Source organism: Martes martes, assembly GCF_963455335.1.
Source record: "Martes martes genome assembly, chromosome: 4".
Taxonomy (NCBI): domain Eukaryota; kingdom Metazoa; phylum Chordata; class Mammalia; order Carnivora; family Mustelidae; genus Martes; species Martes martes.
This window is the reverse complement of record NC_137891.1, coordinates 118,231,098-118,258,595: the sequence shown is the minus strand read 5'-3', so window position 1 is coordinate 118,258,595 and position 27,498 is coordinate 118,231,098. Positions and strand designations below refer to the sequence as shown.

Below are 27,498 nucleotides of genomic sequence, written 5' to 3'. Positions count from 1 at the left end.
GGTTTAATTTTCATTACTTGGGTAAATGGACACATTTTTTCTTATGGATACTTGTCATTTGCTTTGCTTCTATTATAAATTGTCTATTCACGTACTTGGCCCATTTTTCCATAGGGGTATGAAATATTTGCCAGCAGGTTTCAACACACATGGGGAAAAAGATATATTCATGGAATGTGCCTTTGAACCTGCATTCAAAAGAACTCAGACAGAGGTTAGTGGTGAATAAAGCAATTGCTTTTGCTTAATGACACAGGTGGGGAAAGAGTTTGTAGAACATGTTTTTCTTGAAAATAAGATATCTGTGGCTCACAATATACGTGTACATACAAATCAGCTTCAAAAGTGCTTTCATAGAGGAGCTGCTGGAAACGTAGTATAAATATCTGCCTTTTGTATCACAACATTTCTTTAGAAGGGCATACATAATAGTTCTTTCAGACCTAAATTTAGGAGCTGATAAGTAAAATACCAGAGAAGGTAGAAACTTCAGAGTCATCCTTGACATGTCCCCTATCTAATTGCTAACCAATTCCTATTCATTTTTCCCGAGTGTCAGTCCAGTAGAGTCTGCTGAATCCATCCGCTTTGACACTGTCTTACTTTACTCAAGTCTTGTCACATCTTACCAGGAATGTTGCAGCACCTTCTAAGTGTCTAAAGTCTGTCTAAACTTGTTCTCAATTAATACCTAGTCTTAGAATTCTATCAACGTTAAATCAATAGTTAAGTACCATTTTTTCCTCTCAAAGTAGTAAAAACACATCAGAAAAAAAAATATATGCTAAAAGAAGGAAAAAGGAAATAATACTATCTTTTGTCCTATCTAACCCTCAGAGATAAAAACTAAAATTTCTGACTTCCAGGGGAGATGGTAGAGTAAGAAGACCCTAAGCTCACTTTCTCCCACAGATACAACTAGATAACACCTACACTAGTGTAAATAACCCAGAAAATGACTGATGACTGGCAGGACAGATTCTTCATAGCTAAATGTAGAGAAGTGGCCACATCAAAGAGGGTAGGAAGGGCAGAGACACAGTCAGGAACTAAATGGACCCTTGTGACTGTCCATGGGAGGGAGGGATTTTGCAGGCTTAAAGAGATGAAAAAACAGACCCTCATATCAAGCACCCCGGGAACAGAGTAATGGAAAGCAATCAAGCTGAACACCAGAAAAAAATAATAATAAAAAATGATAATAAACACAGGGAACTCAATGATATCATCAAACATAATAATATTTGCATTATAAGGATTCCAGATGGAAAAGAGACAGAAAAGTGGGCAGAAAAACTTATTTGAATAAATAATAGCTGAAAACTTCATGAATCTAGAGGGAAAAAAAACAGATAACAAATATAAAGGAAGTAAATGATAGTAATACAATAATAGTCGTAAAACCCCACTTGTATCCAAACAGAAAATCAACAAGGAAACAGTGGCTTTGAATGACACCTTGGACAAGCTGAATCTAACAGATATAATTAGAACATTCCATCCTAAAACAGGAGAATACACATTCTTTTCAAGTGCACATGGAACATTCTCCAGGAAAGAGATCACATGTCAGGCCACAAAACAAGTCTCAACAAATTAAAAGAACTGAAGTTATACCATGCACCTTTACTGACCACAACACTCTGAAGCTAGAAATCAACCACAGAGAAATCTGGAAAGAACACAAATACACAGAAGTTAAGTAACATGCTACTAAACAAAGAATGGTTCAACCAAGAAATTTAAAAAAAAAAAATATGGGTACAAATGAAAATGAAAATGCAATAGTCCAAAACCTTTGGGATGCAACAAAAGCTGTTCTAAAGGGATATTATAGTAATACAGGCCTCCCTCAAGAAGCAAGAAAAATCTCAATCTAACCCTACAACTAAAGGAGTTAGAAAAAGAAGAAAAAACAAAACCTAAAACCAGTACAAGGAAGGAAATAATAAATATTAAAACAGAAATAATCAAAATAGAAACTAAGAAAACAATAGAACAGATCAATGAAACCAGGAGCTGATTCTTTGAAAAGATCACCAAAATTGATAAACATTAGGCAGACTCTGGCTAAAGAGAGAGAGAGAGAGACAGAGAGAGCTCAAACAAACAAAAAGAGAAATGAAGGAGGAAAAGTAACAACCAACAACACAGAAATTCAAAGGATTATAAGAGAATATTATGAAAAATTACATACCAACCAATTGAATGACCTAGATGAAATGGATAAATTCCTAGAAACACAACCTACTAAAACTGAACCAGAGAGAAATAGAAGATTTGAACAGACTGATTATTAGTAATGAAATTGAAACAGTAATCAAAAAACTCCTGAGAAACAGAAGTACAGGACCAGATGGCTTCACAGGTAAATTCTATCAAACATTCAAAGAAGAGTTAATACCTACTCTTCTCAAATCATTCCAAAAAACAAAAGAGGAAGAAAAAGTATTCAAATTCATTCTGAGGCCAGCAATATCCTAACAGATAAAGATACCACCAAAAGAAAACTACAGGCCAATATCCTTGATGAACATAGAGGAAAAAATCTTCAACAAAATATTAGCAAACTGCACACAACAACACATTTAAAAAATCATTCACTACAATCAAGTGAGATTTATTCCAGGGATGCAATGGTGGTTCAATATTCACAAATCAATCATCATGATACATCACATCAACAAGAGAAAGGATAAAAACCATATGATCATTTTGGTAGATGCAGAAAAAGTATTTGACAAAGTAAAATATCCATTCATAATAAAAAACCCTAAACAAAGTAGGTTTAGAGGTAACATACCTCAACATAATAATGGTCATATATAAAAAAAACCATAGCTAACATCATATTAAATGGGGCAAAACCAAGAGTTTTTCCCCTAAGGTTAGGAGCAAGATAAGGAGGTTCACTTTCAGCATTTTTATTCAATATAGTACTGGACGTCCTAGCCACAACAATCAAACAAGAAAAAGAAACAAAAGGCATCCAAATTGTAAAGAAGCAAAACTCTCACTATTTGCAGATGACACGACACTATATATAGAAAATCTTAAAGACTCTACCAAAAAACTACCAACACTGATAAATGAATTCAGTAAGGTTGCATGATACAAAATATGTATACGGAAATCCACTGCATTTCTATACACTAATAATAAAATAGCAGAAAGAGAAATTACAAAAATAATCCCATTTACAATCACACCAAAAATAATAAAATACCTAGTAATAAACTTAACCAAAGAGGTGAAGGATGTATACTCTGAAAACTATAAAACACTAATGAAAGAAACTGAACATGACACAAATGGAAAGATAGTCCATGCAATCTACACACTGAATGCAATCTCTATCAAAATACCAACAGTGTTTTTTTCACAGAGCTAGAACAAATAATCCTGAAAATTGTATGGAACCACAAAAGACCCAAATAGCCAAGGCAATCTTAGAAAAGAAGAACAAAACTGGAGGTATCACAATCTCAGGTTTTTAAATACACTATAAAGCTGCGGTACTCAAAACAGTATGATACTGGCAGAAAAATGGACCTGCAGATCAATGGAACAGAATGGACTGCCCAGTAGTAAATCCACAATTATACGGTCAGTTAATCTACAACAAAGGAGGCAAGAAAATGCAATGGGAAAAAGACAGTCTCTTCAGCAAATGGCGTTGGGGAAAATGGACAACAACATGCAAAAGAATGAAACTGAATCACTTTCTTACACTATACACAAAAATAAACTCAAACTTAATTAAGGCCCTCTCTGTGAAACCTAAAGCCATAAAAATCCTAGAAGAGAGCACAGGCAGTAATTTCTCTGACACTGGCCATAGCAACCTTTTTCTAGATATAGCTCCTGAAGCAATAGAAATCAAAGCACAGATAAACCATTGAGACTATGCTAAAACAATAAGCTTCTGCATTGCAAAGGAAACAATCAATAAAACCAAAAAAGACAACCTACTGAATGGGAGGCGATATTTGCAAATGACATATCCAATAGAGGGTTAATATCTAATATATATAAAGAACTTATACAAATCAACACCAAAAATACCCCTCAAGTAATCCAGTTTAAAATGGGAGGAGGGGGGCGCCTGGGTGGCTCAGTGGGTTAAGCCTCTGCCTTCGGCTCAGGTCATGATCTCAGGGTCCTGGGATCGAGCCCCACATCGGGCTCTCTGCTCAGCAGGGAGCCTGCTTCCTCCTCTTTCTCTGCCTGCTTCTCTGCCTACTTGTGATCTCTGTCTGTCAAATAAATAAAAAAATCTAAAAAAAAAAAAAAATAAATAAAAAATAAAATAAAATAAAATGGGAGGAGGACATGTATGTCTTATTTCTTCAAATAAGACATACAGATGGCCAACTGACACATATAAAGATGCTCATGATCACTAATCATCAGGGAAATGAAATGAAAATCAAAACCACAATGAGCTATCACCCCATACTTGTCTGAATGGGTAAAATCAAAAATACAAGAAAACGACAAGTTTTGGTGCAGATGTAGAGAGGAAAGAACCCTCATGACTGTAGGTAGGAATGCAAACTGGTGCAGCCACAGTGGAAAACAGTATGAAGGTTCCTCAAAAATTTAAAAATAAAATTATCGTATGATCCAGCAATTGCATTAGTGGGTATTTACCCAAAGAATATGAGAACACTAATTCAAAAAGACATATGCACCCCTATGTTTACTGCAACATTATTTTATAATAGCTAAATTATGGAATCAGCCCAAGTGTCCACTGATAGAGGAATGGACAAAGAATTTGTGGGAAACACACACACACACACACACACACACACACACACACACACTGGATTATTACTTAGCCATTAAAAAGAATGAAATCTTGCCATTTGGAACAACATGGATGGATCTAGAGAGTATAATGTTAAATAAAATAAGTCAGTCAGAGAAAGACAAATACCATACGACTTCACTATAGTTGGAATTTAACAAAACAAATGAACAAAGAAAAAAAAGTCAAACCAAAAAAACCAGACTCTTAACTATACAGAACAAACTGATGGTTACCGGGAGTGGGGCAGGGTGAGGGAATGGATTCAATAGGTGATGGGGATTAAGGAGTGAATTTGTCATGATGAGTACCGAGTGATGTATGGAATTGTTGAATCATTATATTGTACACCTGAAACTAATATAACACTGTACATCAATTATGCCAGAATTTTTTTAAAAACCTAAAATTTTTGCATATATTCTTTCAGTCTTTCCACTTAAACAAAATAGAATCACTGTGTACATGTGCGTGATCTATTTTATTCATGGAGCCATTTTTTTTATTGTAAATACCTTTTTATATTCTTAAACATTTTTCTGCAAAATAATTTTTAAGTGGCTGCATGGTGTGCCATTACATGGACATTCAGGTCACTTTCAATATTTTATTATTACAAGCAACACAACAGTAAACATCATTGTAATTTATTCTTTTCTTTTAATACTTAAAAACATCACTTTACTGTTTTCTTTGATGCAATGTTGCTGTGGAGAAATTTGATATAGATTTCATTCTTCTTTCCTTTTAGGTGAACTGCTGTTCCTTTCTGGAAGGTTAGCAGAATTTCCTTTTTGTTTTTGGTATTCCCTGTATGGGGTTTTCCTTATTCCTCTTGGTTTTTTCTCTATAAGCCCTTCCCATTCTAAAGTCTTTCATTTTTCAAAAATCCTGAAACATTTTCTCCATTATTTCTTCAAATACTTCATCCTAGTTTTGTTTTTCTCTTCTAAGATATTTTGTACCCAGACAATGGCACTTCTAGCTCTACCCTATATAATTCTTAGTTTTTCTATGTGCTAACTCTTCATTCTTTTCTGTGGCCTTCCAGAAGAATTTCTTAATCTGATCTTTTAACTCATTCTTGGTTCTATTTCTCAATTACATAATCATTTTTAATCACACTTATTTCAAATTATTAATCCATATAGTCTAAAAATTTACTTTCAGAAGATATATGTTGGTCTTTGTCCTCCTAAGAAGATGAACAATACAGTAGCCTGTATCTTAAGTCATTTAGTCATTTATATCATTTAATTATTACAACTAAATCTTTTCTTTTAAATACTTTAAAACATTATTGTTTTCTTTCATGCAATGTTGCTGTGGAGAAATCTGAGCAAAACAGTGGGAGAAAAGATTAAGAACAAAAATTAAATCTTCTATTTGTGCATATATCTGTTTACTGCCATATTCAGTTATATGCTGTGTTTCCAGTTAGAGTCGCTTACCCATCACTGTGTCCAGGCACTACCACACACTGAAAAGTCAACAGTCTTCCATGGTTTCATTGATTTCTCAGAGTTTTGTGGGATTGTGTGTTCCTAAAGTCTGTTTCCTATTTATTTGTAATGTCTCTAGGATTGAGTTGAGACACAGAGATCTAAAGATGTTCTGGTTTGCCATCTTGGTATGAACCAAAGGCTCATATAAAAATATTTATTCATGGGGTGCCTGGGTGGCTCAGTGGGTTAAACCTCTGCCTTCGGCTCAGGTCATGGTCTCAGGGTCCTAGGATCGAGCCCCACATCAGGCTCTCTGCTCAGTGGGGAGCCTGCTTCCTCCTCTCTCTCTCTGCCTTCCTCTGCCTACTTGTAACCTCTCTCTGTCAAATAAATAAAATCTTTAAAAAATATTTATTCATATTCATACCAATTCCCTTCAGATAAGTCCCTAGAAATAGGAACTAAAGCTGTGGTATAGCATACCTAAAAATTTAAGACCTTGATATGCTTGCCAAACTGCCCAGAGTTACAAACAAGAGAAACATACAGTTTTGGTAATTTGCACCCAAGCTTGTTTGAACAACCTTTTTTTTTTTTTTCTCACAAATAGGCTATTATGAACATGTGTATATCATATCCAACCACATGAGATAGCTTGTCACATGATGAACCCAACTCTTCCCTGTATCTGCCTCTGTTTTTTAGAAAGAAGTTGCCTTTATTCTTTGCTAACTCCAACTCAAATATCCCCTCTTGTGTGGATCCCTCCCCCAAATCCCGAGGGTTAGTCCCTCTTTTTTTTTTTTTATTTATAGCTCTATTACAGCAGAGTGTATTTTAATTATTGACTTTTGTGCCTGTATGTACCTCTAAGTTGTAAAATTCTTTCGGATAGACATTCTACTTTAATTATATCTTTACCGCCAGAGGCTTGTGAATGGCACTGTGTTAGGTAATCAGTCAATATTTGCAGGACCAATGAATGAGTCTTCAAATTACCAGAACCTGAACTAGTTGTGCAAAATACTTTAATTACATTCTTCCAGTATTCAAAACTATTTGTATTATCATCTCCAATTTATAGATAAGAAAACTACAGCTATGGGAGGGTGAGTAGCTAGTCCAAGAGAGAGCAGGGATTTGAATCCCTTCCTAATTCTAGAGTTGAGGATCAAAGTACCATAGCAAAGGGCAAACAGGTTTCTACTCATCAGGTTAGGTTGAGACTTAATCACTAGGATATCATGGTTCCTGTGAATTCTCTGTTTTGATGAACATGCATGGAGAAAATCAGAAAGATTATTCAATAAAGAGGCTCATTTGTTTCTTTGTGAAGTCACTATTTCTAATCTAATGTAATCCCATACTTGAGAGGCATCACATTCACCATTCAGTTATTTCAAAATAAACCTGAAACTAGAAGGATTAAATTATGTCAACTGTGAGAAATAACCCAAAGAGCTTCCTTTTCTAATAGCCTTGCTGAGACACTACTAAAAGAACAGCCTGTGCTTGAGATTCTCTCTCTCCCTTTGCTTCTGTTCATGTTCTTGGTCTCTCTCTCTCAATATAAATAAACAGAATCTTTAAAAGAATCAAAGAACATTAAAAAATCAAAGAACAGCCATGAAACATGGCAAAACCCATACCTTTGTAAAATAGTTCCATCTCAGGAGTTCCTAAGCTTGTATTAGCTTTTAATAGTACTTCCTGATAATGGAATGGTGTAGGGAGAGAGCAGGAAGGTAGTGCCAAAAGAGGTAAGTAAACACACAAACGTGACTTGAAATACTGGGCTAAGGTATGAATGCATGCCATTTAATTTCTAAACTTATCTTAAGAAATTTCAAGCAGGTAATTAATGATATATATGATGAAAAGCTTACTGATTCTCCTATCTTTATGAAAAACTCGACAGGTGCAGCCTAGGAACCCATGTTGAATTATATAATTTCATGCCTCTGGCAGATACACATAGTTGAAGAATGACTATATGATGCCAAGTAGTCCTGAGAGGTCAAGTTTTCAACTGTCTTCATCATCGACTACCTGGCAGTCAACCAAGCTTATGAAGAAGAATGGATCACACATGCCCCAGTCTGCTTTGACATGCTCTGGTTATTTGGGCACAGAGACATGGTCCAAGGTAAATGTCACTGATATGTATTCCCCTAAAGCTGAATAAAAACAAAGGCAGAGCTTATTGATTTTTAAAAATTAATTTCTTTCTGCCAGACTTCATTTAGGCCCATTGCCTACTTTCCTTGAGAACACCTGGGCAAGCAGAAATTTCCGCTGCTGATTTAGAACATGGGAAAACTAAACTATAAAGAGCCAATTTTTTCTCGTCATTCAACACAGGGGGGAAAGGACCTTTAAGAGGGGAATAGTGAGGACACAAATTGCTAAGAGGAGTAAGGAACATATCCAGAAAAATGCCCCAGAGGTGCAAGAACTTTGACCACATTCTGATGCCATCCCTTCTGAAATCAGAGATTCTTAATGTTTGGAGATGATTTGTTTTGTTAGTAAATTTCCATATCCACCACTACACTGTAATTGGCCATTTTATTAAATATGTTTTTCAGGGCACTTTAGCAAAGGTACATTTCAGGATTCCTAAATATGAAAGGTGAGAATCCCATGTCAAAATGGGATGGGTGGAAATTCCTTGCCAAAAAGAGAGTAAATTTAAGATGAAACCCCAAAGGAATCTGCCCCAACATACTCTCTTACCATCAAAAGACTTCCGTAAGAATAAAATACTTAGGATTTTATGAACATATTTAGTCAGGGGTGTTCCGACTAGGAAACAGAATGTTTGACAGATCTTGCATGATCTAGATACCAAGTATGTCTCAACATGAAAGGCACATGTGAAGGGTCACTTAAGAAAGTAGTTGCAATTGAGGAAACACGGTCACGTTTCTTTCCTCAGTAAGCATTGTAAAATCAACCTTCTGAGCCCTCTCTCTTCCTGATACTGAAAGGAGCATCTCCTTATTAGAAGCAATGAAAATGAAATGTAACAAGTGCACATCATGTCACTTTTGAATATGGGAAGATGTGATTTAGGTTTGCTCATGAACAAATGACCTTGGAGATAGTACAGTCTTCTAACTCTTGGGTCATGACCTCAAGAGTGGAAAATAAACTGAATTATATGCAACTGGATAGACTAAGTCTGATGACTTATGCCGTGTATATTATAAGAACGAGCACAAAACTTTAAGTCAGAGCATTTTATTTTACTAAATTGTTGGACTCTTCCTTCTCTCTCCCACATTCACACATACATGCACCACATGCACACACACACACACAAACACACCCTGCTTTCAACAACTGATGGGCAAATTCAAAATTCAAGCCTATTTCACAATCCCCTAAAAATGACCCAGGGCTGGTTGCTATGCAGACATCCCTATTGCCATACAAACGTATGGTAGACGGGTATTGTTTTGTGCTGGGGAACAGATAAATGACATGGATTGAAATTATGGTAAATTTAAATTGATGGCCTAATTAGTATTATCTCTTTTTGTATTCATTGTAAGAAAAATTATCCAGGAGGAACTCATTTTGCATTAATGTTGATATAAAGTGTAATTCTCCAGGATTTTCATTGTAATTTGGCATTAATTAATGCATCATTATTTTAAAGTGTTAATTAAATTGTTACAGAAAGGGACATCTGCAGTGGCACAGAAAGGAAATCACATGAACAATTAGTTTTGTATAGGTCTGTGGTGCAGAATCCGAGATCATATGCATGGCAGCAGCAAGAAGGCCAACGTAGAGATGGCAGACAGAATTCCTCTCTGCCCTGCTTGCTGCATTGTTGACAGTATGTGACCACCTCTCTTACCTTTTCCATTGTGTTCAGGTGAAGAATAAGCAGTCTCTGGAACACTGGGCATTCGTTCCGTATCCATAGGACAGAAGGCACGTCAGCAGGGCTATGGCTCTTCCTTTTTCTGGGAGCTTGGCAGATGTCACTGGCCATTCCTATGTTAGTAAAAAAAAATAACAGACCCTTTTTGGGTACTATTGTCTAAAGATCTCAGAAATAGGCTGCTGTAGAAGGCGAGGTTAATATTTCTACTGGTAATAAACTCCATACAAAACTGTGACAAATCAAAGGGGAGATAATCTGTGGTAATTCCTTACGCACTGGACCATCATTGTTAACGCATCTGGAAGTCATTGAGCGCTATCATGGCTTAAGATATATAATTCCAAGGAAATTCCACCATGATTTCATATATCAGGGAATCATGGCAATCAGATAGCAATGTGGGTTGGCAAGTCAAAGGAGCTTGGGATTTGGAGGGAATATATAAAGTGGGCTTTAAACCCTCTGTCATCATGGTCTCACAAGACACAGATATTTGGAGAATCTTGTTCTGTCAGCAACATTATCTTATATTTAGCCTTGAGGGGCTCTACTGAGCATTCTTTGTCAAGAGTTGTAAACCAAGATCCCCATAAGAAGAGTATAAAAGGATACTATAGCATCATAACATATAAAACTGTTAAGTCATTTAATTGGTTATATATATATGTGTTTGTATATATATACATATATATATATATATTTTTTTTTTCTGGATACCAGCTTAATATTAAGGTTACAACCTTTCCTTTAGCAGCCACAGTGGGAGTCCTAATTTCCGAGGTTCTGTGAACTTTTCCTGCAAGTTCGGACAGCAAGTTGCACAAAGCCCAAATTCCTCTAATCAAATTGGAGTCAAATCTTCCCTCCTTGCATCAAATGATACATTAGACAGAAAAGACCAGAATTACTTCATAGTGTTTTGACAGGTCTCCTTAGACAAACAGTCATTCGATTGTATCTCCTCATGAAGATGCAAACTCCCTACTGAGGAAAGTATCTCTCTGGTCATTTGTCCAGCTTGTAGACAGGTGCCAGGATCACTCAGTGAATAGTTAATTAATTGATTGATTCACGTAGCTCATGGGTAATTGATTTCCTAAAAAGAGGTGACCACAAAGCTTCTATAAGTTCAATAGGTTCTATCTGAGGGCAACTGATTTTACAAGACCAGTATTCTCAAACCCATGGTCTCAAACGTTTTCATTACCTATACTGCTCGTTGCTAGAAAAGGCTATGAGATGAAGCAGACCGAAAATCAAATCCAATGACAACTAAAAAGGAAGATTTAGTCATTGAAAAAAAAAAAATCTCTCCTGGCAGAGAAATAAATGTTTTTTGCGGAGGGAAAAGTAATAATAATAGCAGGTGGTAGAGGAAAGAATAAAGCCAGACTACCACTGAAGTGCTAGAAGAACTTACTCATCCAGCTGGAAAGTGCTGCATGAGACTTGGGCTGGGGTTCACCCTGTCCCAGGGATGAAATTATCCTAATGTGATCCCTCATCTCTCAGTGAGGATTCCTCCCAGTCTCCCCAGAGATTCCTGAAGATAGGGTATCAGTAAAATACTTTTAGTTCCCTCTGGCTCTGCACTCCTGCTTTGACCAAATTATTTCAGTTTACTGATTATCACCATGTGCTTTTATGAAACAGCTTTCTTCAGTTTGGACTCCCCACTTCTCTAAACACTGACTCGGGAACAGGTACTAGGCTGACATTATAACACAGCAACATTTTCTAACCTGAATACGACACGTGCCTGCACTCAGAGATCATTTCCCAGCCTCACCAGCACACTGAATTTCTCCAAATTCCTTTCTCCCCCTTGTGTTCACGCCCTTTCTCTTCCTGCAGCCCAAACTTTTTCCCTCTCCCTTCTACAATGAACTTCAGCCCGAAATTACTGCTCACGTCTTTTGCAGAACAGTTTAGCTACCTCTTTGTTTTACTGTCTACTTTCATACTATGCCCTGAGGCCCTACTCTCTGAACCAAAGGGTCTGTCATTTTGCCAAACAAAGGATTTTTTCATTTTTTTTAGGAAACAGAAGTTGCATTCAGTTGTGGTTTGAAACAACTTTTGTTTTGCTTTGGTTTGTTTTGTTGAGTTTGTCATCTTATAGTTTCAATAGTTACCTTGGGCTCTTTAGAAAATTCTGATTTTTTTGTTAACACTGCTTCGGCCCCTCACATCAGACGCCAATTCCTTCCAGGCAAGTAATATGTGTCTAGTTTCCTTTGTAGGTGTTTACAAATGCCAAGTAGACTCTTCTGCCCACTCTGGGCACTAAATAAATGCTGCTGAGGAGCAAGAGCTGACAGAAATTCAAAATGATGAGAAGGAAAGCGTCTCTAGGCCCAACATCTGGATGCGGGAAAGGAAATGTGCAAAGGAGCTTTGCTACCTTCCCAGTAATAAGGAAACTTCAGGAAGGACACACAACTAGCTTTAATTTTTAAGCCTAAGATGCTCCACATTTCTTACTCTAAATTTAGTGCTGTGGCATTCAGTTAAAACCACCTTGTGTCCAATAATATACTTCCTGGTCTGCCCTGAGGTCTTCAGGAAGCATTTTATCTTTCATATAATTGCCAGGGTGAATCCCTAGTTATAACATACTCTACAGCACATAAAATAATTGTTGCAACTGAACCCATCACATAAATATTAGTGATTGAAGAGATTGGTTGGGATAAATCAATGTGGGTGACATATTTAATAAACTTTGTATAAACATTGTTTGCAACAGCTATAAATAAGATTGTCTTTAGGAATTTTACATACTGCACATCCCTCTATTCATGGAGAGGCCCAGGGAATGATTTCTAGCTGCACTCAATGACAAGCAGTGCCTTTTCAGACGTGCCCAGATCAGACCAGGCCAGCACAGTCAGGGAGCGTGTGCCCACACCAGGCCTGGCGTGGGCCACAGCTTGCTCCCTGGTCCGAGCTCGCCACACCGCTCACTCATCAGCGGCCACAAGGTACAGTCTGAGGAGAACGTCAAGCCAACGTGCTTCTTCTTTTTTTTTTCCCCCAAAGAAAAAGCCACACCATAAATAAAGCATGATCGAGATGGCATTTTACATTCACACAGATTTTGGCATAAATAAATAAAAGGGATTTTGTTCAAATTCTGTCATCCTTACATGCCATTTTCAAATTCTCTTTCCCTCCCAGTTCGGCATATTGAACTAACCGGTGAGAGTCATATTGGCTCCCTCCAGTGGCTGGCTTAGCTCTGAGGAAACCACAGGGGTACATCTCAAGGCCCTGCAGCCTGGTGGTTCAATGAGGAATCAATTCCTTGTGACAAAAAAAAAGAGCTCAGATCCCTTTGGGAATTCTGCCTCACTCTCAACATGTATTATCCTGCCCAGAAAGGTTTAAGGTAGATGTTGATTTTAATTAATCTACCTCATAATCTCCCATCCAAATTGGTCTGTTCTACTGTTCCCATTTTATGGATGAAAAATAACCCACTGGAAGGCAGTGGAGTGATTAAGTAATACTGGGAGGGCAGGGCAATGCCTCACATCTGAGCACAGGACCAGAGAAGGGCTTTCTCTTGGCTTAGAAGAGACCCTTTCACATTCTCTGCCTTATTATTGTTAGATTCCAAAGGATGACAAATTGTGGAAATATTTAGGTTCCTTTTTTTTTTTTTTTAAAGAGGTCAGACATAATACAGTGAGTCTTCAGCTTTAAGCTTAATGAAATGTCACTTACACATTTGGAAATTCAGGTATGAACTATGAGTCTTACATTGTTTGAAATTTACAACTTTCACATTTATTTTTATTAGTAATATTTTAGTCGCTCAATATATTTCCCTGGCATTAATGGAAAAAACATGGTGTCTTCAAGCAGCCAAAATAATCCCTCTAAATTCCCACTGAGTTTAAACAAAGGCCACACAATTTAATGGCTAAAGTTACTGCTATATATTTCCAGTGTGCTGGGTTCAAATCCCATCAAATAAGGCTCTAATTAAAATTCACCTGAACTATTTTTTTCATTGTATAATTATTTTTTAATTCTTAATGACCCGTATTGACCTCCTTTTACTTAAGGGTGAACAAAAAAGGGAGAAATTAAAAAAAAAAAAAAAAAGAAAGAAAGGCAGGAAAAAGAGCAGATGAACTAGACGATGTTATGATGCCTTTTTAAAACACAGCCTGAGAATTGGGTGTGCAGTACAGAGATCAAGAGGAGACTTAATTAGGGCTCAACTGCTCAGTTCATAGTTCTTCGGTCTTTATAAAAGCTAAGAGCAAAGCTAAATCATGTGTAATTTGCCATTATTTTCCCAGATAGCTCTTCCAGAAATGTTATTTTTCACCTGCCTTTTCATTTTTTTTTTTTCATCTTGAAAGCATGGTATCAGACCTTGTATATACAGCGCGCCACTTGCCTGCCGTCAGACAGAGAAGTGACAACACTTGTCACTACCAATCTCTTCATGTCTGGTCTCATCTGAGCAATACATACAGCCTGATTTCCAGGTGTTTGTTGAAACTCCAAGTTATGTAACATGTCTTTGCTGTGCTCAGAAGTGAAAAAGCAGAATCACAGGGGGAATAAACCCTTAACTTTCTAAGAACTCTGAGGGCACAATACTGATTTTAGCCCAATTCCACATTATTGAAGGGATCACTTTGCGACAGAGAGGGGGAAGCATCACAAGCTGAAGAGGAGACTAATGGATTGAGTAGTGGTCAAGGAGCAATGATGGGAAACTTTTACAAACTTTTTAAAAATCAAAGCAATATGAGTACAACATTCATAGGGAATTTAACCACTGCTAAAAACACTATATATTAAAAATATATATATAAGTCTCTCTGTTCACTTCCCCACTCATATACCATCCAAGGACAACTACTTTGTCAATGCTTTGAACTATGTCTACTGCTATGCAGCTATATTGTGATTTATCAATTTAAAACATAATCTTTTGGCCACTTATAACAGTAGGTGAAGATTTCAGCTCTTTCACACACACACACACACACACACACACACACACACACACACACCCTCTTTCTCCCTTCCCCTGATCCTTGTAATAGAATTTTACCGATTTGGAGTTAAAGCCATATCTATAATTTTTACTGTTGTTATTATGTATTTGTATTTCTTCTGTGGGCCAAGTGGTGGATTCTGCTTAATTTATTTTGTTGTATGACTTCTCATTTTCTAAAATTAATAATTTCATCATTTCTTCTTTTGCTCAGCTTTTTTTTTTTATTTGGTTATGTTATGTTAGTCACCATACAGTATATCATTAGTTTTTGATGTAGTCTTCCATGATTCATTGTTTGCTTATAATGCTTGGCTTCTTTTTAATCTAATTATGGACTCCGGCCCCCAAAGTGCACCTCTTAATACAGTTTCTCACCCAGTCAAATATAACAAACAATATATCTGTTTTCTCATCAAACCTCCTAAAGTTCTATATCTTCTGGTTTCAGTCTGGACTGGCAACTTGCCAGCCTGCTACATAGTGGTCACTTCCTGTACTTCTTATCAAGTCATTCTAAGAATTACTTTATCCTTTCTCCACAGTTAGGTCTGGGTTTTCACAACAATGTCTTAGGACACCACATCCTCCAGCAGCTGCCAGAGAAAAGGTGAATTTAGACTCTTTCTCCCCTCAGAACTCTAAAGCTATTGCTCTATTCTTCTGTCTTGAAATATTGCAGTCCAGAAGTTCAATGCCATCTCTTTGTGGCTCGAATTCCAAAATTTCATTACAGTTCACTTTGGCAAGGTCTTTTGTTTAATCAGTTTGCTACTTACGCAGAGGGCCTTTTCATTTTGAAATAATCTTCATTTTTTTGACATTTTCTTGCATTCTTTAAAAAATAACTTTCTTGCCATTATATTCTCTGTTCTCTCCTCCTAGAATGCCTATTAATTATACGTGAGACCCCATTTTTGGTTCATGAAATGTTCCAAAACATCTTATCTGTTCATCTCTTACTATTTTTGTTCTTTCTGGGGTATTTTTTGCCTGCATCTTCTAATACTTCGATTAAAATTTTGGCTGTCATATATTAATTTTAAAAACACTTTATTTTTTCAGATTGTTTCATTTTTTCATAGCATTCTGTTGTTGATTTATTGGTGAAATATCTTCTCTATCTCTCTAAAGATATTCATTCTTTCCACGGTTCAGATTTCCTGTCAGGTCTGTCCTTTGTTTCTCTTTATTAAAGCGTCTAATAATTCTTAGCTCACTGTTCATAGTTAGGCATTAAAGAGTTCATAGAAAACCATATATTAGTGCATCTGTGAACTAATGAACACCTTCGTAGCACAGAAGAATGACCAGCTAGCTTTTTCACTGGGCCATCCAACTATTTTTATCCATAGGTCTGCACTGGTTTGATTTTGCTCAAGAAGGATCCCCCAACCTCCTGCCCCCTCTACTGCCAACATTTTGGAGTTGGGCATGGGAGGAGAGCGGGTATGGGGGTGATCTCAATATTTATTATGAGATTTCCCTTAATCCCCAAATTGGCAGTTCCTACCACATCCCAATTTATTTTGTGCCTAGCATCCCCAAATCTTCTCAATGGGTATTTTTTGTTTGGGTGGTTTTGATTAAAAAAGAGAGAGAAAGAGAGAGAGAATTCTGTTATCATTTTAGCTGTTGTTTCAGGTCAGAAATAGCTGCCGGCAGCAGAGCTAGTATAAAGGAAATTCTCATTCCTTTATTCTTCATTTAACACATAGTGCATGCCACATCACTTTCTCTAGGCAGCTACAGATTTATCTGTTTGCTCTCTATTCCTTTCCTAACCAACTTGAGTTAGCATGTGATATTGAATACAGGAAGCTTTTGAATTTTGTTTTTATCTTCTAGGCAATATGATATAATTACAAACAGGGGATTTGGGACCAGAAAGACCTATGCTTGAACTATATTTGCTACCCACATGATGCTAGACAACCTTTCTGGATTCCCAAGTCCTCATTATTAAAGTAAGCCAACTTCTTTGAGACTCTTTTTATTGTAACTGTGACATGGGTGTATAATACCTTCTCCACGTCTAAGAATTACAGGAGTTATTATATGTCATTTGCCTAGCACATAAACTTGCCTCAATTCTCTCTTTCCTTAGAATCCTAATAGGTCAGTATATCAGATAGGATTAAGCTTAGCTGTATATTAAGAAAAACCTACCACAACTGTGGCTTAAGTGAGATGTAGGTGGCCAGTCCTATTTATGGTAGGAACTTAAGCTCTTATTATTTTTCTGTTTCAACACTTAAAAATACGAATGGTAATAACACTGCCATCATATGGATATTAGAAGAATGAAATATGTATGAAGTGCTTAGCACAGTACTTGTATACAAAAATGCACAATAACTTTAAAAAGAGAGAAAATTCAATCAGGTTAGTTGTAACAAATTACTTGACAAAGAACCTAGACATGTAGACAGTGTATCACAAAACATGAACAGTGCGGCCACCAGAAATCTGACAGTAAATTCTGACTCACCTACAACTGTTAAGAGTGAAAACCAGCAAACAGGCAATTCAAATCATACCTCTAGTAACAAATCTGCTGCTATCCCATTTTAGGGCATGCAATACCACTCTCCCAGGTTAATTTTCCCCCTCATGGCACATATTCTCTATTAGTAGGACAATGATTGTGATTGAAGTCACCACCACCACCACCACCACCACCATCATCATCTTTCCACATAATCTACATAGGGTCATCTGTTCAGACAATTCCATTCATCTTGTCACATTAACATCAGTTACATTAACTTTGCTCCATTCTTAAAAGACAGTTTCTGTTAAGTTGGTAATAACCTCAGTAAATTCTAGATCTAACTTTTATAAGCATTCCATTGTTCTTTCAGTATCTTCCCTCTAGGGCCTGGCAGAAATATTAAATTCCTTCTAAGACAAAATTATGATAGCTTGATGAATAAAAATGTTTTACCTTCCCCACTAAATCTTCTCCAAAAATGATCTGGAATGCTATAATTATTGTCTTCTAAATAGTAAGAGAAAGAATTTTGTAAAACAAAAAACAAAAAACAAACTCAGACTATTTTTTACTTTTGTTTATTGTTCTGGAAATTTTTATTTCTCTAAATCTTTCCAGAACCTGTGGGAGCCAAATAATTTATTAATTGTGCACCAATTCTTCTTTGTACTCCATGTAAATTGCAAAAAGTAAGAATTTCTACCCAAATCATTAATTGTGTTGATAAACAAAACAGCATATCTCCCCACCTCCCGTCATGAGAGAAAGGGCTTACTCCTTCCCAGCCTCAATCAAAGACAGCAGATCCAAACAACCTGAGAAGTCCAAGTGGATTTCCACCATGGAGCAGTCTTAGCTGCTGATGGTTCTGTACTCTCTTCCCTGAATGATGGACAGGTAGTAAAAAGTGTTACACAGAAGATGGTGGCTACTTCAGGATTGGGCTTCCTCTGAAATTATGCCAAAATGAATCATGGGGTAAGTCCATTTTGTTATCCTAAAATTTCCTTTGTGCACTAGTGGTCATGAAAATGTTTTATTGCAAAATCTAGATCACTTCACCCCCAATGAAACTGTGATTCTTAAAACACAAAATCTAAGAAAGATGCACACTGGGCAGCACCAGCAAGGTCAGCTAATTCATCAAGAGCCAGGCATAAAAGTCCACATGTTTCACTTTGCCAGTAAGCTTGTCTGCTTCATCTAGTGCCAACAACTCAATCCTCCAAACAGATGATGTATGGAATAAAGGAATCTTTTCAAATTCATGGAGTACTTCAGGTCTCATCTTTCCAATGTATCATTTGCTACAAGGATTCATTCTATCATTTGAGCGTCAGCACATGGATTATGGTGCCAAGTCAATATTCTTAGAGGTGCTGAAGTAAAAAATGCATTCTCCTCTTAAATATCCCATGAGGACAATGGTAATTTTTTGGAACCAATTCATTGTGTATCCTGGGGTTTCTAGGAGTTCTCTTACAAGACACTGAATACGACATTCTCCAATGAGGTTTTAACGTTCCATTCTTTGTCAACAATTGCTAATAAAATTGACAATAGACTTGTAATTGGGCAGAAGGAAAATAACTCAATTTAAGCAGTTCATCTGGGAAATTCAATTCTCTATTCACCAGAATTTTGGCTGGGAAGCCCCACAACAGAATCCACTCCTCTTGGTTTATTACTCAGTAGGAATCTATGGGACTACAATAACAATCACATTCCATATTGGGAGTTTGTTTTTCCATAGGCCTAAATTTGCCGGTGAGATATTTGTCGAGGCCACTCAACATTTACCAAATGTTTTGAGTTTATTATTCTCTCCTCTGCACTGGATTGAGATGATCACAAGTTCCTGAAGGTCATCACAGTCTGTTCATGGTTCAGAAGAAGGGGAGACTTGTTCTTTGCCCTCTGCACAAGCAGAGAGTAACTGAAAAGTGGTCCATAAGGAAGGTGTGGTGACCAGGCCATAGTCAAAGGTGACATATACATGAAATATGCCATTTGCATATACCATTTGCATGAGTTGTGTGGGTTTTTTTTTTTCCTGATATATAGATGTGACCCAACATGGTGAGCACCTGAGGAACAGGCCAACAACAAATTGAAGAGGAGAGACCAAGCTCTACCTGAGTGGGAGCATGTAGGAGGGCAGTGTGAGGTCCCTATGTGAAAGGTATTGAAGACTGAAAGGATCAGGAAAGGGACTGATACGTTGACACTGTTTGATATGTCACTATTAAGTGCAAGGCCCTTCTCATGTGTTCAGAGAACGATGATGCCACTTCTCTGAAAGGTCTTTTCACAGGAGAATGCACCAGATGATCTCTGCAGCCTGCCTTCCCCATTAAGTGTATATTCTGTATGCTCAGTAACGGTTTGCTGCTCTAAGTCCTTATGTGTGAAAACGGCAAAGCTGTGTGATGGGTTCTCAGCTCGCAGGGAGCTTGTGACCTGATAGGATAAGAGTTTAGACAGGAAATACCTCACGAACAATATATGTCACTATGACTAAGGACCCAAATATATGGCACAGAGATGTGCATCCGTTTGGTTCATCATTGTACCAGACAATTCCCGGTATGCTGTAGGCAGCCTACAAGGATTTCTGAATAAACAAATAAGTGAATCATTTCACACAAAATGGACTCCAGTCCAGAGTGAATGTTTCAAAACCAAACAGGTTTACTCTCAAAATGTTAACACACCATATGCTTTCATTTGTAGAACATTCTTGAAGTGACAGAATCAGAGCAGAAAACACATTAGCAATGGCCAGGGGTTGGTAAGAATAGGCAGGGAGGTGGCTGTGACCCTGTGAGGGTCGTACAAGGGATCCTGACAGAGCTGTCCCATATCTCAATTGTGCTGATAATCCCACAAATCTGCACATGGGATACAACTGCATAGAATTCAGCACACATTACAAAGGAGTGCACAGAAAACCGGTAAGATCTCAATGAGGTTGGTGGAGTGCATCAAGATCAATATCCTGTTTGTGATATTATGCTGTGGTGATGTAAAATGTTACAACTGAGCAAAACTGGGTCTGTCTGCATTTTATTTCTTAAAGTGGTATGTGAAACTATCATTATCACAAAATGAAATGTTTAGAAAAAATATCCAAAAAACCCAAATAGGCTCATTGGAGAAGGGTTCAAAGAGAAGGAGGGCCAGGGTAGGCTTTGGATAGGAAGAGAGAAGAGTGAGTACATGGATGATGGGGCGAATGGGTTGAAAAGTAGGCTTGTGAGAATCTCCAAGGGAACGGGGGTCATGGTAAAACAGAAGAAGCTAGCAGCATGGTTTGGCAACTTTGGTGGCATGGCTTTCAGTAGAGCAAGTACGAATTCTGGAGTCGGCCCTCCCTTATTCTGTAGGCCAGTTTCCACACTGGGCAGCAAGCCCCCTAATCTCTGAATGCAGAGCTCCTCATCTGCATCACGGAAGGCATGATACCTTCTTCGTAGTGATAATGAGCATGAAATGAGCTCACATATGTGGAGGGCCTAGCTCAGATTTGGGCACACTGTAGATATTTGGCAAATATAAATTCCTTTCCCTTGCCCTTGGACGCCACATATATCAGGGGTTCCCGAGTCAAGTTCAAGGTAGGTTACTGCACATTCTTAGCCATGCTCCATATTGGGGAAGCTGAGGAAGAAGGCAGTGCCAGCAGCAGAGGCCCGTCACCTCTCAGCCCTCAGCTACAGCATAAGAATAGTTGGAGGAGAAAATGGGAGCAGGAGGCGGGAGGCGTCCTGAGTGCACTGCCTTGTCTAGAGAGAGGAGGGATGAAGTTTTCAGAGCAGCCTGTCACAGCCCACAGCCCAAACCACCGTGGCCTCCTGGCTTTGCTGCCTCTGCTTACTCTAGGACAAAGCAAGGAGACAAAGAGAGGATGCCTTCCAGGCAGTGGTCATGCTGAGCCCAGGCAGAGCGTCAGCCAGAATCCCAGCTGCCAGGGAAGCCAGGGACCTCCTGGGGCCAACCCCCCACAGCAAAAACTGTGGCAGCCACAGGAACAAAACAGAAAACTTTTTAAAATAAAATGTTTGCTCACATACCACCAATTTTCTTAAATCTACATTGAAAATTAGTACCAATTTGCAGACACATGAAGGATCTACAATGATAACTTTCCAAGGAGTGTTTCTCCCTCATTTCCTCTAATTTCAAAATTCAAAATGATTACAATTTTGAAATCTTGGTTTGTATGTGTGTCTGTGGGTGAGTGCATTTGAGTGTGTGCGTCTGCGTGTGTTTTGTCTACAGCGGGTATTAGAACATTTTCTGCTATTTTCCTCCAAAGAAGAAAAACAGATTGGAGAAACGAAATCCTCGGCTGACAATATACAGTTTTATAAATACAGCATGTAACGATACGAGCATTTACCAACAGGCATTAGCTGGAACAATATGAATTCCACGGCTGAGCAGTAGAAAACGTATTTAGAGCCCCTGCTGTACAGTATGCTACTGATGTCGAAGGATCGTGTTTATTGAGATGTACAGCGAAACCCAAGGAGCTGATCGCACGCAAGAAAGGAATCTAAATTGACTTCTTCAGATTTCTGCTGCTTTCAGGTCATAAAAACCGAACACTCTGGACTCTAAACAAAATCTCTGTCAAAATGGACAGTTAGTTGGAGACGCCATCAGAAATGTCAGGCTGGAAAAAGAAGTCAAGATTTTGTTGTTGTTGTTGGTACAGTGGTTGCATTCTTGTTTTGTGTGGGATGTGTGTGTGTGTGTGTGTGTGTGTGTGTAGTTCTGTGTTTTCTGTTTTCACTGCTACTGATACATCAGGCATCCAATCATGAAAAACAATGTCCATGTCACTAAAATGGCCTCCAGGCATCCAGTATATCTACATTGGGGTTAAACATCTGTGTGAAGATGTGACAGCACACCCTATAAAAGGTATTATTGAGTAATATAGACTTTCTGTAATAACCAAACAGTAAAGAATATAGCTTTTTAAAGGTCTCCCCATGGCTGATCTCATGACTCAAAGATAAGACACTGTGCTGCAAGCGAAGTAATAAAATCTGGTGGATACTCTGGGCTCGCTTGTGACAAATCATATCAAAGTATTATTAAAGAAAGAAGTTGAGACCCAAGACTATTATTGATTCTTGACAGAATTTCTTATAAATAAAGTGTTGCAATCAGGTCCTGGACTTGCCAAGGTCCTGGTAGAATTCTTCCTATTATAGGGGAAGCTGCAAAACAGTAACGCTCCATTAGCGAGAGCCGGGAGCCTCTGTGTACAGCACCACGAGGATGGGTCATGGTCCAAAGAGAGCCGGGGAGAACATAATTTCCAAAGGCCTTTTAAGGCACTCTTTGCTGATCCCTTTTTGAAATGGGTAAAGCTGCCTCCAAGTTTCCACAGGAAACAGCTTGTGCCCTGACTGTGTTAGCAGGATGAGTCTGTGACCCTTCAGAGCACTAAGGACACACCTCCATTAGTGTCCATATTCTTACAGGGAAGAGGCTGATACAGTCAACTGAAATGACAGGGTGATAAATATAAAACCACTATCATCAATAAGACTGGAATGTAAAAGCACTTAGTTTCAGCCTAAGTAACTCGCAGAAAGTTTGGTTTCAAGAACCAATGCGTCATCCATCACTACTCTACCTTCTGTTGACAAAGTAATTGTAAGATATCTAGAATGGAGGTTCAACACGAGCTGACATTTTTGAAAGGAGGAATTGTGTGCCGTACTTACTCATTAAATGTATTTTTCCTCCACTAAAGATGTTTCCTTTTTTAGTTTATGTATGAATAACTTTAACTAAAGTTCCCCTGACACCCTGACTTTGCTCTGAATAGCACCTATGTTCATTAACATAAAACCTGAAAGAAAATAATTTTAATGTAGTTTTTTTTAACACTTCAAAAGCCTCTAACAAATTGATCGAGCACAATTATGCATTCTAAAGGGAATTATAAAGAGATCACGGAAGGTTGAAAAGTTCTAGTTTAAAAAAAAAAGAAAAAAAACTTTGGGGTGAAAAAGAAAAGAAAAACAGGCAGTAAGTGTGAAACTTTGATGCACATTGAATAAAAGTAAACTTGGGCTTCTTAGGCATGTTTTAATATTTTCCTCTAAATGCAGTGTCTACAGAGAAGAAAAAATAAGAGCCCCAGCAAAAGGCTCAGATAATATGACAGAATGAGGTATATTTCATAATTTGTATAGATTGGGAGGGAGACAGAGCTGGGTTTGTTTGAAAGTCAGCTCTGCCACTGAAAACCTGCATGATGAAGTTCCTTTTTGCTAAGACTCAGTTTCCCCAACTGTAGCTGATGTGAGGATCAAACAATCCATTTTTAAAAGCATTCAACAGGGGCACCTGGGTGGCTCAGTGGGTTAAAACCTCTGCCTTCGGCTCAGGTCATGATCCCAGGGTCCTGGGATAGAGCCCCACATCGAGCTCTCTACTCAGCGGGGAGCCTGCTTCCTCCTCTCTCTCTGCCTGCCTCTCTGCCTATTTGTGATCTCTGTCTGTCAAATAAATAAATAAAATCTTAAAAAAAAAAAAGAAAAATCATTAAAAAAAAAAAAAAGCATTCAACATTCTGTTTTACACAGAGAGCATTTAAGAATGTAGTTCTCCCAATCCCCATTCCAAGCAAATCATGAGATGCTCAGTTCTCCCTTTTGAAATCCTACAGACCTTTTCCAGAAGATCTCACTAACCTCCTTTAAGTTCCAGAGGACAAAATTTCTCTTAAGATGAGTGCTTCATCTCAGGCTGAAATTTCTATCCTTACTCATCTGTAAAGGAACATTCCCAGAATTTCTTTGTTCTGTGTATTCCTCTCAATTCTATTGTTTTTTGCAAAGTTCAGTTACATCCTACTTTCTCCAAAAAGCTATTCCAGATTCTTCCAGGAATATATCATTCCTCTAGTGGCATATTGTTTAACTTAATCTGCACTACACTGTGGGTTCCTGGAGGGTAGCAACCGTGTCCTGCTTGTTTTTGTACCCCACAGTACCTAGCACCGGTCCTCTCTGATGGTGAACTCTTAAGCAATGTACATTGAATATCTAATGGTTTGCTGTCTTAAAACACAGGCTAAGGAGGTAAGTCCCAGAACCTGGAATAAAATCCTTAAGTAGCTGAACCACAGCACTAGCCCTTTTACATTTTGCAAATGTAATCACTGTGATCACCATGCAGAGTTGCTGAAATGCAGGCAGTCAATCAAAACCACTTACTGAGCCCCAAAGCATTGTGAATGAAGGCTACACAAGAGAAATAAAAAAGCTGTACACAAACCTTTGAGAAACTTACTATCTCACTAAGAAAATATCCATGAGGGGGATGTTAAAAACACACCACCACCATATGTAGGTTATAAATCTTAGACTGCCAGGCAATAAACCTCAGCGGATATGTTCCTGGTTGCCCCAAGCCATTGTATATAAGTTATAGTGCAGAGAGCATATCAGTAAAACTATATTGGACCTGTTGCTCTGCATGAGGCTAGATTTATATTTAGCTAGAAAGTCCAGCCAACCAGGACAAATGTCCTCTCGTTGTTTCAAGAGACAGCGCTTCCTAGTGGCTAAGTACATGAGCTCTGGAGATGGTCGGCCTTGAGCAGCGGGCCAGTGTGTCTCTTGTCACCCTGAACATGTCACTCAATCTCTTTGGGTCTCAATTTCCTCACCTGTAAAATGAGAGTAAAAATGGGATCTTTCTCACAGCATTTGGGGAGGCGGAGGAAATTAGTAAATTCAAGACAAGCACTTGGAATAGTACCTGGCCCAAAGTGAGCACTCAATAAGCACCACTGATCATTAATCATTTCCTGGAAAGCAGCATGTTTTGGCAAGAACACCATTCACTAAGGCTCTCTCGACTCCTTGGCAAAATTCATCCCCAAATTTATGAGCTCACCTTACATCTTACCGCTGGTTGGATTTTCCCTGTGCTCTAAATTACACTGGCCTCGTGGATCACAGTTGCAAGGACATAAAGGAGAACAAGGCAGCAAGGGCAAGGAGTGGGACCTAAAGCAATTCTTACATAGAAATGTGGTAAGAATTCTGAAAACGGGACGGTGAAGGGGTGAGATTGTAGAGGATGTCCATCATGGGACTGAGAGGGTGGGGCCGGGAACCACACACCTTCCCTGTGTGTTCATCTCGTAACGGTAACAGTTACCCATATTTTACACACACCTCTATATACTTCCAAAACCTCTCCACTGCAAGTTTTATTATCCCAGTTTTAGAGTTTTGAAAACCAAGGCTCTGGGATGTTAAGTGACTTATCCAGGAACAGCAGACAGCACGTGTTGAATTCAGATTGGGAACCCAATTCTGATTTCAAACCCATCAGTCTTTCAAAGGCACCCTTCTCCCCATGAGCCAGTTCTCAAAGTAGAAAAACTACTTCACCAGGAATCAGATTTAGGGCCCACCTTACACACTGCACACAGGTTAGAGCCACTAGTAAATTTTCTCCAAATTCTAAAGAGCAACTGGCTTTAACCGGGGTCCGGTCCATGCGTCATGTGCACCAAGGAGAGAACCTCCGATTCTTCACCTTGATACTCTCTCTGTCCCACTTGAAAATTTAAAAGACAAAAATCAAATACTCTTTTGTGTTTAGATGTTCTGTTTCTGCCTTCTGCAGCAGCGCTTGGGTCCCTGAAGCACCTGAACCCATTTATTTTCCATCTGTTTCTTGCCTTCCTAAAGCAGCTTTATTGCACCCCAGAAGGCTTTCTCTCAATTAGAGAGGGGAGAGGCACTCAAAGACGTACAGGTTGCACCAGAGATTTTGTAGGTAGGCAATGAGGATAAACAGACTCAAGAGTCCAGAAATGTAGATATCTGATTCTGGAGCACTTGGACACACACTGGACTAGCTGACTCTTGTCTGCAGGATTACAATTCATGAAGACCTGTGTCTACAAGTCCATTTTGTGGGGGGAAAGCTGACTTTGCTATACGGGGGGTGGACCTTCGGTGTTACTAAGAAATGGGAAAGGTACACAGATTGGTAGGGGGATAGATTTTCACGCACATTGTTAAGATGTGAAGAAGAGTCTGGAATGCTATGGGGCTGAGTAGTCAGGAGGCTTGGTGAATCAATTTTCTCCCTGAGGATGGCCTCAGGCTTATCCCTCTGAAGGAAAAACATCTAAAGCCCAACATTTTGCACCACTGACTGGCTGTTCCTGGGGAAAGATTCCCCAGTGAAACCCTGGAAGGTGTTTCCCCTCAGCCATGCCAGGTTTAATGGCTCCTGTTTGGATCCAATTAGGACTGGCTTGGGAAACTGGGAGAAACCGGAATCAGCAGGGGTGGGGAGATGCAATAGAGGGCAGAGGGGACTCGTTCATAGCTTTTCAGAGGGCAAAGGGGACTCATTCATAGCTTTTTGGGTATCTGGAAACAGTGCTCACTCAGGACTTCTCGTACTCCAAATTGTTATGAGAGCCAATTATTCCACCTATTAAGGTTTTAATGTGGCACCAATAAGTCAAAACCGGTTTAACAACTAAGAATTATAGTTGGTATAAAATGTTTGAATTTGGGCTAATAACATATACTAAGTTATTAGACAGATGAGATTTAAAATGACTAAGGTAAGAAATTGGGTTCATAATGGACACATTAATAGACCACTAAACTGACTTTAAAGGCTCTGGCAGGCACAGTCAAGACACCAAATATATAACAACTCCATCCATCTTGAGCTTCCTCATCATGTCACCTAGTAGAATTTCAAACACTATTAGCACACTGATAAATGCTTATTATATATTATCCATGCATGCTATCC

The 27,498-nt window shown here is 38.4% G+C and overlaps 1 protein-coding gene across 4 annotated transcripts in view; it reads right to left on the bottom strand.

Moving 5' to 3' along the window:
- Positions 1-27,498, bottom strand: part of LOC308341538 (uncharacterized protein) — a 204,795-nt gene that overhangs the window by 73,270 nt on the left and 104,027 nt on the right. For all 4 annotated transcript variants that reach the window (XM_080801568.1, XM_080801567.1, XM_080801570.1 and 1 more), the window contains one exon: positions 10,127-10,266. In XM_080801568.1, coding sequence (XP_080657694.1) covers positions 10,127-10,193 — 67 coding nt within the window. In that variant the 5' untranslated portion in view covers positions 10,194-10,266. The remainder of the gene's footprint in view (positions 1-10,126; positions 10,267-27,498) is intronic.